At 42.9% G+C, this 14,731-nt stretch overlaps 1 protein-coding gene across 8 annotated transcripts in view; it reads left to right on the forward strand.

The window, feature by feature from the left end:
• Nucleotides 1-14,455, forward strand: part of sulf1 (sulfatase 1) — a 353,304-nt gene extending 338,849 nt beyond the window's left edge. For 4 of the 8 annotated variants that reach the window (XM_068031966.1, XM_068031968.1, XM_068031967.1 and 1 more), the window contains one exon: nt 12,118-14,455. In XM_068031966.1, coding sequence (XP_067888067.1) covers nt 12,118-13,016 — 899 coding nt within the window. In that variant the 3' untranslated portion in view covers nt 13,017-14,455. Of the gene's footprint in view, nt 1-736; nt 791-12,114 lie in introns of all 8 variants that reach the window. The other 4 variants (XM_068031971.1, XM_068031974.1, XM_068031972.1 and 1 more) reach the window with 4 other exon arrangements.
• Nucleotides 14,456-14,731: the final 276 nt, after the last annotated feature.

Consider the following 14,731-nt stretch of genomic DNA (forward strand, 5'->3'; position numbering starts at 1 on the left):
CAGATGTTTTCAATAATTAATAATTCAAACTAAACAATGTTCATGAAAGCTTTGGAACCTGAATTAAACTTTCAGCATATTTGTAAGTTATTTTGTTAACCTTTTGTCTATTATAATTGGCAAGCTTCACATTGCCTTTCCAATCTTGCAGACACCTTCTAAAATCTATTACGAATTTACTAAATTGTATTAATTCTGAAAAATACAAACCTTCATTGGTGCCAAAGAACAACAATGTGAGTGTGTATCTGTAGTATCCTCTCTTGACAGGACTGTTCTGGGAAGTACTGAGTGGAGGCTAAAAGCTTCTCCATTGATAGCTCAAGCATATTGGGCACATGTCACTGACTCTGGGAACTGGAGTCATAAAGGAATTGATATAGGCCTGAGGGAAGGACATCCATTTGCACTCATAGTAGCAAAATGGAATGTAGTGCATAGAGGTCTTAAAGTGGGAGAAAAATTTAAAAGACTAGGTTCTCATGGTGTTACTTACAAAGAATGACACTTACAGGAAGTAAGTGCACTATATGCAAGACTTTTCAAACAGATAGCAAGAGAAAAATAAAGATTTTATTATCTGATGAAATTATCTTATATCTTGTATAGAATTACATTTAATAAATCGAGATATTTACATGGAGATTCAGAAAATGATGTATGTACCTAATTTAACCTTTTTAAAATCTAACTGATTGATATTTGCCTCTTTTTGTTCCTGCTACCTGGTTGCCAGGCTACAGCAGCATCGAAAGTGGCCAAAGTTGAGGAGGCCTAGCTTCAAGTCCTTGTGAGTGACTAAAAGCTATTCATTAGTATTCATTCATCCAATAGGGAAGAGATCACTGTTAAGGTGGTGGTAGCAACTTAACTTGTAAGTTTTCGATTCACATGCATCCCTGTTTCTTCAATTTGTGGCTGTAACTCTTTTATCTTCACTTCCCTCCTAAAATATATCGGCTGCAAAATATTTTTTATTGTGATATTGTTAGCAAAGGAACAATTTCACAGAAGTGTCTGTGGCTGTAATTTGACAATTGGGATTGCAAGGATTTGACTACTTTTGACATCATGCTGCATGGACAAGGACATCTTTGTTAAAGTACACAACATGAGTATGCTTTCAGGGTGCTTTCGGGTGTACATTGCTGTGACAATGAACAAAATATTCTACCGGGTCTTGTCTCGTTCAACAGTTTTTCCATCCTCAGAAATAAGGACTTGTCTTTTTATTTGCTTTATGCCAAATTCCATATACTCTGCAGTCAGGACTGCCTGTTTCTGTTATCAAGACTCTTCATGGTTTTTTATGCTGTCAGGTTTGTTTTCTGATGAGGGAGGGGAGGGAGGGGAGCAGAGGGTAATTGTCTGGAGGAGAAATGGAATGGCTGTATTGACAAACACCTGGGCTGAATTTTGTTCTGGCGACAGGGGTCCTGGGGTGGGTGAGGGGGGGGGGCGACCCTGCCTCAGCCCTCCCCAGCCAATTGGAAGGCTGGCAGCTTTGCACTATCAGCAGCACCAGTGGGTGCAGTGGCCACTGTCGGTACTGCAGGAGGAACCCCCCCACCCCCCCCCTTCCCCCTCCCCCACCCCAAACTCAAAACCCTACAAAGAGGCCGCCTGGTGGTGTCTCCCCACAGTGGCAGGTCCCTCTGCCTTCAGCGAAATTGAAGTAGAGGTGGGCAGAAGCCCTTAAGTGGCCATTAATTGCCCATTTCAGGGGCTCAATTGGCCTGGGGCTTGAAGGCCATTCTCGTCCTTCACTGCCCTGGACTAAATTGGAAGGTGTCGGGAAACTGACTGGCACTCTCCCCCCGCCCCTCCCCCCCCCCTCATCCAACCCAGTTTTATGGGCCTCTTCGCCTCTATTCCCGTCCCTCGGGGCTCATAAAATACAGCCCACTGGTTCAGTCCTGGACTTTCTCACATCTGCTGGCAGAGTGATGCAATAAATGGAGACTAGGCTCCTTCCCAGGGAAACAGTGATGACTGCATCATCAAAGCCCATTCCACAACATCTCCAGCTGCCGTTTACAGACAAATGGCTGGAGGAAAAAGTTTGAGTAGGGAAATAATACGTCCTACAAACAGATCCAAAAAATATGGGAATTTTTTTTTTCCCAAGAACAAAATGGTTAAATAAATACTGGTGCCTTTGATTTCAGTCAAAATGGCAGCAACCCTGCCAAAGTTGGCAAGTTCATCCAATTTAAATATCGCAAGCAGGCACCCAGGCCATTAGCAGCACATTCCGTAGATCTGATGGGGAGGTGTTGCCAAGGCCACCCCAGTAAGAAAGCACAAGTGCCCTCCTGGCCCTTAATGTCCAACATAGAAACATAGAAAATAGGAGCAGGAGTAGGCCATTCGGCCCTTTGAGCCTGCTCTGCCATTCATTATGATCATGGCTGATCGTCCAACTCAGTCACCTGTTCCCGCTTTCGCCCCATGCCCTTTGATCCCGTTAGACTCAAGAGCTATATCTAACTCTTTCTTGAAAACATACAATGTTTTGGCCTCAACTGCTTTCTGTGGTAGCGAATTCCACAGGCTCACCACTCTCTGGGTGAAGATATTTCTCCTCATCTCAGCCCTGAAAGGTTTACCCCGTACCCTTAGACTATGACCCCTGGTTCTGGACTCCCCCACACTTGGGAACATCCTTCCTGCATCTACCCTATCAAATCCTGTTAGAATTTTATAGGTTTCGATGAGATTCCACCTCACTCTTCTGAACTCCAGCGAATTTCATCCGAACGGACTCAATCTCTCCTCATATGTCAGTCCTGCCATCCCAGGAATCAGTCTGGTAAACCTTCGCTGCACTCCCTCTATAACAAGAACATCCTTCCTCAGATAAGGAGACCAAAACTGCACACAATATTCCAGGTGTGGCCTCACCAAGGCCCTGTACAATTGCAGCTAGACATCCCTGCTCCTGTTACTCGAATCCTCTCGCTATGAAGGCCAATATGCCATTTGCCTTTTTTTACTGCCTGTTGCACCTGCATGCTTACCTTCAGTGACTGGTGTACGAGAACACCCAGGTCTCGCTGCATATTCCCCTCTCTCAGTTTATAGCCGTTCAGATAATAATCTGCCTTCCTGTTTTTGCTACCAAAGTGGATAACCTCACATTTAATCACATTATACTGCACCTGCCATGCATTAGCCCACTCACTCAACTTGTCCAAATCACCCTGAAGCCTCTCTGCATCCTCCTCACAACTAAATAGCTGCGGTCCTAGCACCGATCCCTGTGGTACCCCACTAGTCACTGCCTGCCATTCGGAAAAAGACCGATTTATCCCTACTCTTTGTTTCCTGTCTGCCAACCAATTTTCTATCTATCGCAATACACAACCCCCAATCCCATGCGCTTTAATTTTACATGCTAATCTCTTATGTGGGACTTTGTGGAAAGCCTTCTGAAAGTCCAAATAAACCACATCCACTGGCTCCCCCTCATCAACTCTACTAGTTACATCCTCGAAGAATTCTAGTAGATTTGTCAAGCATGATATACCTTTTGTAAATCCATGCTGACTCTGCCCAATTCTACCACTGTTCTCTAAGTGCTCTGTTATAAAATCTTTGATAATAGATTGTAGAATTTTCCCCACTACCGACATCCAGCTGACTGGTCTATAATTCCCTGCTTTCTTTCTACCTCCCTTTTTAAATAGTGGGGTTACATTAGCTACCCTCCAATCTGTAGGAACTGTTCCAGAGTCTATAGAATCTTGGAAGATGACCACCAATGCATTCACTATTTCTAGGGCCACTTCCTTAAGTACTCTGGGATGCATACCATCAGGCCCTGGGGATTTATCGGCTTTCAATCCTATCAATTTACCTAACACCATTCCTCTACTCATACTTATTTCCTTCAGTTCCTCTCTCTCACTAAGCCCTGTGTTCCCCAACATTTCTGGTATGATATTTTGTGTCCTCCTTTGTGAAGACAGAACCAAAGTATGCATTTAGTTAGTCAGCCATTTCTGCCTGACTACACATATGTAAGCTCCTGAGCCTGGGAGTCCCTGCCTCCAGCCGTCCCCTTTCTGCACTGGTAACCTTGAGCAGGACCACTGGAGCTCTGCCCCTGTACAAGGCCGTGAGCTGGCGTATCCAGGTCACAAACTCTTTTTCAGCGATTCCACCGCATTCCCACTAGAGATGCAACAGGAGAATGGAAGAAGGTTCGAGGGGTTTGAGCCCTTACGTTTAAAAATAAATTTTTTTAAATTATGACTTGAGTCAGTTTTGGAAATAAAATTGCCCCAGTGTTGAACATGTGATAACTGAAATAAATCTGCAGGCAATAAGTACCTCTCAATCAGCCCATTAAATTCAAACCTCCTGCTCTTTCCTGTAATGTCTGCTAGTTTTACATCCAATGTTCAGTTCTTTGCACGTTATTAATTAAAATATAGCTAATTGTAATCTAACAGTCAGGTACATACATGCCCTGATATTCCACCATGGGATACACTAATATGAACCCCCAACATGCTTATTGAAAGTTACTTTCTCTTCTATTTTAGCAGAGGCATTTACCCATTCATTTTAAACAGGTAGATGCTTATATCCCACAGAGTAATTCGATGTTTTAAAAATATGCCTTTGTTTGAATTTTGTAATTTGTGAACAGACACTCCCATTCTGCCACAGGCCTGTGCCTCTGCTTACCCACTGTCCCTTCCCCCCTCCCCCCACCGCCCCCCACAATCACCGATCACTGATTTCCCTGACCTCAGGTACATCATTTGAGGAAGGAACCTTTGTCAGCTGTGGCTCAGTGGTAGCACTTGTGCTTCTGAGTCAGTATATTGTGAGTTGAAATTCCAATCCAGAGATTTGAACATTGAATCTAGGCTGACACTTCAGTGCAGTACTGAATGCTGCACTGTTGCAGACGCTGCCTTTCAGATGAGACATTAAACTGATAGCCCCATCTGCCCTCTCGAGTGGATGTAAATGATCATATGGCCTATTTGAAAGAAGAGCTGCCCAGGCCAAGATTTAGTCCTCAAACAACATCACTAAAACATATGATTAGGCCGTTGGTGTTTGTGAAAGCCTACTATGCACAAATTAACTGCTCCATTTCCTGCGTAACAACATCCTCCATCACCAGCCCCAGGAGTGCCCTGGGAGTCCTCAACATTGACTCCGACCTGAAGTCTCATGACATCAGGTCAAACATGGGCAAGGAAACCTCCTGCTGATTACCACCTACTCCCTTCCCTCAGCTGATGAATCAATACTCCTCTATCTTGAACACCAATTGAAAGAAGCACTGAAAGTAGCAAGGGCACAAAATGTACTCTGGTTTGGGGGCCTCAATGTTCATTGCCAAGAGTGGCTCAGGAGCAGCGCTACTGGCCTAGTCCTGAAGGACTTACTTGCCAGATTGGGCCGGTATAGGTGGTGAAAGAGTTGACGAGGGAAAAACCTACCTGATGCCGTCCTCACCAGTCCACCTATTGCAGATGCATCTGTCCATGACAGTATTGGTAGGAGTGACCACCACACAGTCCTTGTGGAGACAAAGTCCTCTATTCACACTGAGAACACCCTCTTTTGCATTGTGTGGCACTAAGACTATGCTAAACGGGATAGATTCAGAACAGATCTAACAGCTGTAACTGGACATCCATGAGGTGCTATGGGCCATCAGTAGCAGCAGAATTGTATTCAACCACAATATGTAATCTCATAGTCCGGCATAACCCTGACTCTGCTATTACCATCAAGTCAGGGGACCAACCCCAGTTCAATGAACAATGTAGGAGAACATGCCAGGAACAGTACCAGCCATACATCAAAATGAGGTGCCAACCTGGTGAAGCTGCAACACAGGACTACATGCATGCTAAACAGCAGAAGCAGCATGCTGGAGACAGAGCTAAGCAATTCCAAAACCAGCGGATCAGATCAAAACTCTGCAGTCCTGCCATATCCAGTCTTGAGAATGGTGGTGGACAATTAAACAACTAACTGGAGGAGAAGGTGCCAAAGATATCACCATCCTCAATGATGGGAGAGCCCAACGTATCATTGCAAAAGTCAAGGCTGAAGCATTTGCAATCATCTTCAGTCAAAATTGCTAAGTGGATGATCCATCTTAGCATCCTTCTGAGTTCTCAACCTCAGCGAAGCTGTTCCAGTACAGCTACAACACTAGCATATACCTAACGATGTATAAAATTGCCCAGGTATGTCCACAAAAAGCAGGACAAATCCAATCTGGCCAATTACTGCCCCATCAGTCTGCTCTCAATCATCAGTAAAGTGATGGAAGGTGTCGCCGACAGTGCTAACAAGCAGCACTTAGTCAGCAATAACCTGCTCACTGATGCTCAGTTTGGGTTTCGCCAGGGCCACTCAGTTCCTGACCTCATTATAGCCTTGGCCCAAACATGGACAAAAGAGCTGAATTCTAGAAGTGAGGTGAGAGTGATTGCCTTTGACATCAAGTCAGCATTTGACCGAGTGTGACATCAAGGAGCCCTAGCAAAACTGAAATCAATGGGAATCAGGGAGAAACCTCTCCAATGGTTGGAGTCATACCTAGCATAAAGGAAGATGGTTATGATTGTTGGAGATCAATCAACTCAGTCCCAGGACATCGCTGCAGGATTCCTCAGGGTAGTGTCCTAGGCCCAACCATCCTCAGTTGCTTCATCAATGACCATCCCTCCATTATAAGATTAGAGGTGGGGATGTTTGTTGTTGAATCCACAGTGTCCAATACCATTCGCAACTCTTCAGATACTGAAGCAGTCCGTACCCACATACACCAAGACCTGAACAACATTCGGGCTTGGTTTTATGAGTGGCAAGTAACATTCGCACCACACAATTGCCAGGCAATGACCATCTCCAACAAGAGAGAATCTAACCATAGTCCCTTGATGTGCAATGGCATTACCATCGCTGAATACCCCATTAACAACATCCTGATCAGAAACTTAACTGGACCAGCTATATAAATACTGTGGCGACAAGAGCAGGTCAGAGGCTGGGAATTTTGCGGCGAGTAACTCACCTCCTGACTCCCCAAAGCCTGTCCATTATCTAAAAGGCACAAGTCAGCAGTGTGATGGAATACTCTGCACTTGCCTGGATGGGTGCAGCTCCAAAAACACTCGACGCTCGACACCGTCCAGGACAAAGCAGCCCGCTTGATTGGCATCCCATCCACAAACATTCACTCCCTCCACCACCAATGCACAGTGGCAGCAGTGTGTACCATCTGCAAGATGCACTGCAGCAATTCATCAAGGCTCCTTAGACAGCACCTTCCAAACCCGAGACCTGTACCACCTAGAAGGACAAGGTCAGCAGACACGTGGGAACACCACCACCTGCAAGTTCCCCTCCAAGTCACACACCATCCTGACATGGAACTATATCACAGTTCCTGCACTGTCACTGGGTCAAATTCCTGGAACTCTCTCCCTAACAGCACTGTGGGAGTACCTGCACCAGATGGACTACAGCGGTTCAAGAAGACCCACGACCACCTTCTCATCGACAACTAGGCATGGGCAATAAATCCTGGCCTTGCCAGTGATGCTCATATCCATGAACGAATAATAAAACATTGAATGCACTTCAAAAGTGCTTCATTAACTATAAAGTGCTTTGGGACATCCTGATGTTCTGAAAATGACAGAAATGTTTTTGCTTTCTTATCAGAAAATTCCAGGTGCGCTGCCCACAATTCGTCATCTGTTGATTTCTGTGAATTGCATAATCACAGGCAGTGCATCCACATTTTCCTATAAACCATTTGCTGCATGGGGGCCTAAATTTACTGTGAGCTTCGGGACCCCGATGTCAGGGCGAAAAGTGGGTCCCGAGCCTGAACTTGCTGGCAATTAAGGATGGCGGGCAGGTTCCTGTTGTTGCTGGGCCCAATCAGAGGGCCTGCAGCTCTGAAACCTCAGTAGTCCCACCGGGAGAGGTGGTCACTGCTGAGGCAGGCAGGAGACCTCTGGCACTCAGACAGGTAAGTATAGAAAAAAATGGTCAAAGAGGAAATCCCTGCAGAGTGATTGACATTGTTGGGGGCTGCCTTCCCTGCTCACGAATCCTCTTTGGGCCATTGAGCCTCCAGCTCCTCCCCCAGGCTGCCACATGGAGGACACCTCCATTAAGCTGCCAGCCTCCCTACGTGGTGGGGGAGAAGTGGGGGGGGGGGGGGGTTGCTCTACCTGCTACTGGCAAAATGCTGGCAGCTCCATGAAATGACCTTTAATTGGGCCTTTGACAATGGAAATCAGCTGCCCACCTCCTTGGAGAAGGCAGCTGCTCTTCATCCGGTCCCGCCACTGGGAAAAATGCCCCAGCAGGGGGACTGTGTCGAGGAGCCGTCCCAACGTGGCTTCCCACTATTTTACCAGCCCCCTCCACCTCCCAGCCCACCATCTGGGGCCCGTAAAATTCTACCCGTGGTCTCAGAAAATTTTGTTGTATTTTAGCAGGGGATCACTAAAAGAAGTCAAAGTAAATAAAACTTGACAAACCTGACCTTATCTTTCAAGGCAGCTATTGCACTTCTCCAATAATATTACATATATCTCCAGTTTTGGGTCTTGTTCCTGACAGCAGTCAATAGAAAGATAATATTGATCCCAGTTTAATGGAAGTTTCACAGCACACACACGGTGAGATGAACTATGATGGTCGTTTCTGGGCTTCTATATTTCTAGGTGTCAATACTAGAGGATAAATCAGTTCATGTTAGTAAATTACAGCTCATTCCTACTGACAGATTTACTTCACTTTCTCTCATTGTACATTTGCCATTTCACTAATAAACCTTTTTTTTAGTGTGTAGGTTCATCGTGTTGCTGCTGCTGTATTGCTTTTCTGTTTGCCCTTCACTTTTTACCATTAGTCATCTTTCATTGCCTTCTTTTCCTAAGGAGAAATCTATCCAGCCACCTGGATTGTCCAAAGCAAGACTAAGGGTCATTTGTCCTGCTTGCTTTTTGTTGATTTTCTTTGGATTTGCTTTTGATTTTCAGCTTTAACCATCTTCCTAACTCTCACAGGCCATGCAGTTCACCTAACAGGATCTCACACACTGCCAATCATTATATTTCTATATTTTTCCCTCCAAGTGACATGGTTTTCTTAGTTTGCTTTTATTTATAGCATATTTTGTAAATAGCATAAAATATGGCTTTAAGAAACTCAATGGAGTTAAACACTAAAATAAAAGCAAAATACTGCGGATGCTGGAAATCTGAAACAAAAACAAGAAATACTGGAATCACTCAGCAGGTCTGGCAGCATCTGTGGAAAGAGAAGCAGAGTTAACGTTTCGGGTCAGTGACCCTTCTTCGGAACCCTTCTTCAATGGAGTTAATGTTGACTTTTGGGTTACTGGTGGAGTGCAGACATTGGTCAGCTGCCTGTTCCGGGGGTGAAGTACTCCCTAGGATTTTAAGGCCCTGGCCTCATTAAACTTTGGAGAGCAGCAATGGGGCATCAAGCAGACATCCCAATGCAGCTTGGCAGATTAAAGCCTCAAAAGCAAGCCAATGCCGCCCCAACAAGATGGTTATGGTGGAGGGTTCATGATCACAGAGGGTGGGGGTCCAAGGGCACCAGCAGCCCAGATTATTTTTTGTGGGCCCCAGAGGAGCAGTGCTTCACCAGGAAACCACAAAAATAATTTGACCCTTATCTTTAGTAAGCCTCTTCAACTCCACTGCCCATGGAACTGCTCAGAATATGCACTGCACAGGCTCTGACCAGTTCCAACCTAAAGTGGCAATTGGGCTCCAAATTGCATCATAGAACCCCGATTTCCATATTAAAATGGGCCTGTGGCCTGATACAAGCAAGCACTTTGGACACTGGGCAGTTGGCCCTTTTCAAAATAGAGCCACCCACATCACCAATATTAACAGGCTGGGAAAGCTACTATGAAGCCATTAATGCCCTGCCAATACCAGGCAACAGCAATCAAAATTAACCCTTTTGTGTTTAAGACATGAAGGAAGATTTACTGTGTGCAATATGTAACAAAATCATAAGCAAGTTTCTTATAAATATAATATGGAAACCATAGGCTATTTCAACCAGGCACAAAACTAGCAACGTGGATTGGCTGCCTGTTATAGAAACTGTCCGATTTTCATTCATATTGAAATCAATGTGAAGGGTTTTATTCTCACGCTTTCAGGTATGAGAGCTAAGAATCAATCAAGGCTGAAACAGTTCTCTAAATAATTTGTTTTATTGGCATTAAAACATAACAGTTTTAAAGGTAGAGATGCTTACAAGCTTATCCAGGAGTACAATTCAAAACTCAGAATGAGCAATTCTTCAGCTTCCGGGGACTAAGGGGTTAATTCATTGATGTCTTCTTTGAACTGCTTCTGGATCTGTCTCCTGGCAATCATATTAAACTGGCTGTTTTTTTTAATCTCTGATGCAGTAAAACAGCTTGCTCCTGTTTCCCCCCCCCTTTCTTTCTCTTATGGCTTGAGAAGCCAGCTGTCCTGGTTATGGTTTGCTTTATTTCTAACCTTGTCCTTATCTCCCCTAAAGTACAGCTTGTCTCTTGAGCACAGCAATTAGTCTTCAACAATCTGAAGCAATGATAATTTCCATGATACCTTTTGAGCTTAGTCATGCTCCCCAGCATGCCTTCTGATTTCAGTCAAGTTTGACAGTTGTTTGACAGTTCTTTGTTGTTAATCAAATTTTGATCTTTAAGCAAGTAATCTAGGGTGTCGAGCACACCCTTTTAGCTTTCCTTAAAAACTGGTATTAAAAGTCCATATTGAAAAGTCCAAAATCCTTCAAACAGAAATTAAAATTGAGGTGTTTCTATAATGATCCTCAATGTCAGTGTTACTGCTGGTGGCACATTGAAAATCTACCCCAATCTTTTTCCATGATGCAGAAGCCAATGATAAAACACTTGTTCATTTTGAGTGCAGGTGGAATGCTGGCAATTGCAGATTGGCTACATTTTATACACCCCGTCCATTGGAAAGGAAGATCAGGCAGGATGTGTCAGGGGTGGCAGATCTGCAACTGCCAGTTTTCTGGCCATACTCAAAGTGAAAATTACCCCACATGCTACTGATAGACAAGCACTCAGTGCAATTGGCTCAGATCTAGTTCAAATAAATGAACTGATTCCTGATTCAACAGAGAAATAGATCTTTGGTTTGGATTGCTTAGTGCCAAAGATTTGAGAATGAAGCAAAAGCAAAACACTGTGGTTGCTGGAAATCTGAAATGAAACAAAATGCTGGAAATGCTCAGCAGATCAGGCAGCATCTGTGGAGAGAGAAACAAGGTTAACATTTCATGTCTGTGACCTTTAAACAGAAGTGGAAGATAACAGAGATTAACAGCTTTTGAGCAAGTACAGAGCCAGGGGAAAGTGGGGGGTAGTTGGGGGAGGGGTGGGGGTGCTGGTGTGAGGACAAGGGGAGGAAAGATAAAAAGTCTATAATTGGGTGGAGGACAGCAGTGATTAAATGACAAAAAATAATGATGGTGTAAGGCAAAAGGAGATGACAATGGGACAAACATGGAAACAAGAGATGGATCCAGAGGAGGTGTAATTTGAGCATGGCCTGATCAACCTTTTGCATTGACTTCAGAAACAGTGAGCAGATTAACTGAATTTCTTTTTCCTTTTAATGTTCTTACAAACAGAATATTTCCCTGAAATCTGGAAGGTTTTGTTTGAATGCATTTTAATCACTTCATGTACAGCATAAAGTCCAGTTTCAAAATAGCCAACCTTTAAAAGAAACAACAACATTTTGTCACCAGGTTGGTTTTGGGTTCCAGGCTTTTGATAACTAAACAGAATAGGTTTTGCTGTGCTGATTGACATGATACACAAAAGCATGACTATAGGGAGGGAGAATATAGGATATAATAGAGATGTAAATTACAGAACAGCATTTTTAAAGTCTTTGTTTAGTGGTATGTGCTATCTCTAATTTTGCTTTAAATAACCAGTTGTTATTGGAGCAGGTGCATGTTTGCATGCAAACGCAGTGCTTCAGCAACTGTGGGTGTGCACCATATGTGAAAATAATCTTCACTTGTTTCTGCCAGCAGAGGACAGCTATGGGATGGATGGGAAGGCTAATCCAATCAAACTGCCAAACTTCACAGAAAATATCAACTGGGAAGGACTTGAAAATTTGTACAGTGTGGATGAAAGCTTGTTTGAACACAGGCATAATTATAGCCTTAGCCTTGGAGACTGGACTAATTACTGGAAGGATGTAGATAGAATGTTTGCACTGCTGAAGACTTTTTCTGGACACATTAAAACTTCTGAGCCCATTGCATTAAATAAGGGCGGGACTCTTGATTTGTTGACCATTGACACCACAGCACTGGACATGGCATCTACTGCATTGCCGATTTCGAGAAATGTGTTCTCTACTGAGCCAGAGGATGAATCTAGTGGCATGACTGTATGGGAGGTGAAAATAGCACAACCTGCTGTACTTATAGACTCCAGGAGTACAACTGCAAGCACAGCCTTTACAAGTGGTGACAGCCCAAAGGAGGAAGTGATAAATTACAATCATATTCCTGCTAAGCATTTTTCAAATTCTGAATGGTGGAGACATAATTGGACACAAGAGTTGATAAAAGAGTGGATGGAGCTGGAAAATGATCAAGGTTTCAGTGGAAATGGCCTGTCAGAGATTGAGACCAGAAACAGCTTCTTTCTGCAGCAAAGTGGCATGCTTCCATCACCCAGCAACCAGAATGAAGTAGAGGAGGAGAAAGTGGACATATCTGAAGATCAAACATATCTTCCTGCTAGTTCTGTTGGTCAATTTTATAATAAAGCTTTCACAGTTCCTCATGAAACCAGCGACAGCAACAATGAGAAATCAGCAAATGTTCAGCTTTCAGAAGAGCCCCAGAAGAGTGGAGAGGGAATCCAAGAGAATTTCAGTACAGAAGGCAGTGCCTTGTCCCCTCCCTCCTTTCATTAACTCAAAACCCATTAATTTTTATTTGGACAACTAGTCATAACAGCTTCATTTTTCACAGCTTACATTGTGAGGTCAAAGCAAAGCACATTCCATTTCCATTGGAGATACATTTCATAACAGCAGCCATGGCAGAAATATCACATAATTTTATTTTATTAGCATGGTGAGGAATGAGGGAACAAGAAGCATATATTCCTCTTATAATTGTAATGTTTTACAGCTCTCTATATATAAATATATATTTAAGTGTTCAGTGTTATGTAATTGGGATAGACATTTCCCAAAGTGTTGCAAGAAATTCTCCAAGCTTTCCATTGGCTGTTCAGTATGCAGCAATTTAGCTGCTTCAGCCTGTCCTATACAGGGTCTCAAGATTGTGACCTTTCCATTCCAAAAAGCCCTTGTCGTACACCTTCACAATTCACCACCATAGACATTCTTTGAGTACAGCAGTGTTTTCTTCTTACAAAATATTTTGCACTTTCAGAATTCTTCACAAAATATTTGCAGAATTTGGCTGCCAAATGTGGATGTATTAACAGTGCAGAGCATTGGCTCAGTAAGTTTTTCCAGCTGATCATTTTAGCTGTAATGTGTAAAGGAAATGTTATTCTGTGTTCTTCATGCTGTAATGTGCTGTCACTTATCAGTTTTTTTTCTCAAATATTTTAGGGTTGTCCTTTTTTTGCCCTTGCATTTTTACCTTGGCCTGTTTTGAATTTTTTAATGAAGGAACAAGATGAAGTCAAAGCTTCATTACTTTTTCTTGTTACTTGGCACACATGCACACATAATGGGACTTGATATTAAAGGGATATTGTCTTTGTGAAAACGTTTTGCAAATTTGATTTGTTGGAAGAGCAGGAAGAATCATCTGTCATGTTTACTTTGACAGCATTGAGTGCAAGTGTCATAATGATGCACTTCTAATGAGATTTAGGGCACTATGACAGACACATTAGTAATAGGTTTGCAAGCACTTTTTCATGAATATGATGCCCCTTTAAGATTAAAGAGTAGGTAAAAATACTTACAATTTACTTGATGTGTAACTGTTTTGATAAATCTGTTTTTAGTTTAAAAGCCTCGTTTAGCACAATTCCTAGATTTATTAGCATGAAGGTTTGTATAATCTGTGTAGGTTTTACAGTGGTCACAGATGTTTTCTTTTTATATTATATGATAACGCCATTCTTTTTGAAGCCAATGTAATACATGTGGATAGGTTAGAGACATCAGACTAGTGCAGTTCATGATATTTTCTTCAAAGGGTCAAATTTGTATCAGTGTGTTATTTGTGTCTGTAATCTACACTGGCCGTATAGTTACTGGTAATTACCTGTTGCTTGTTTCTGGATAAACTTGCAGTGATTAAACCACAATGCTTAATCTTTCTGTGAGAATGTAATTGTCATTAATAAATACCAACAAAAGGTGTCAAAACCAAATTAAAAACTCAGTGAAGTTCACAACAGTGTATGTGTGATTATAAGTACCCTGCAATGACTTAAAGATTAGGTTATTATGTGTTAGATGGTCCCCATATTCATTATTTCTATCAAAGTCCCAAAGCAGTCTAAAAAATAGAGGGAGTAATTTTAACTTTGTCTGATAATGTAAAATGGGTGATACCAAATTAACCGCCTGCTGTACGCCCCGTCTGATTCTTCCTTCCATTGATTTCAATGGGAAAGAAATGGGGTGAGGCAGATAAA

This window comes from Heterodontus francisci, chromosome 5 (genome assembly GCF_036365525.1).
Source record: "Heterodontus francisci isolate sHetFra1 chromosome 5, sHetFra1.hap1, whole genome shotgun sequence".
Taxonomy (NCBI): Eukaryota; Metazoa; Chordata; class Chondrichthyes; order Heterodontiformes; family Heterodontidae; genus Heterodontus; species Heterodontus francisci.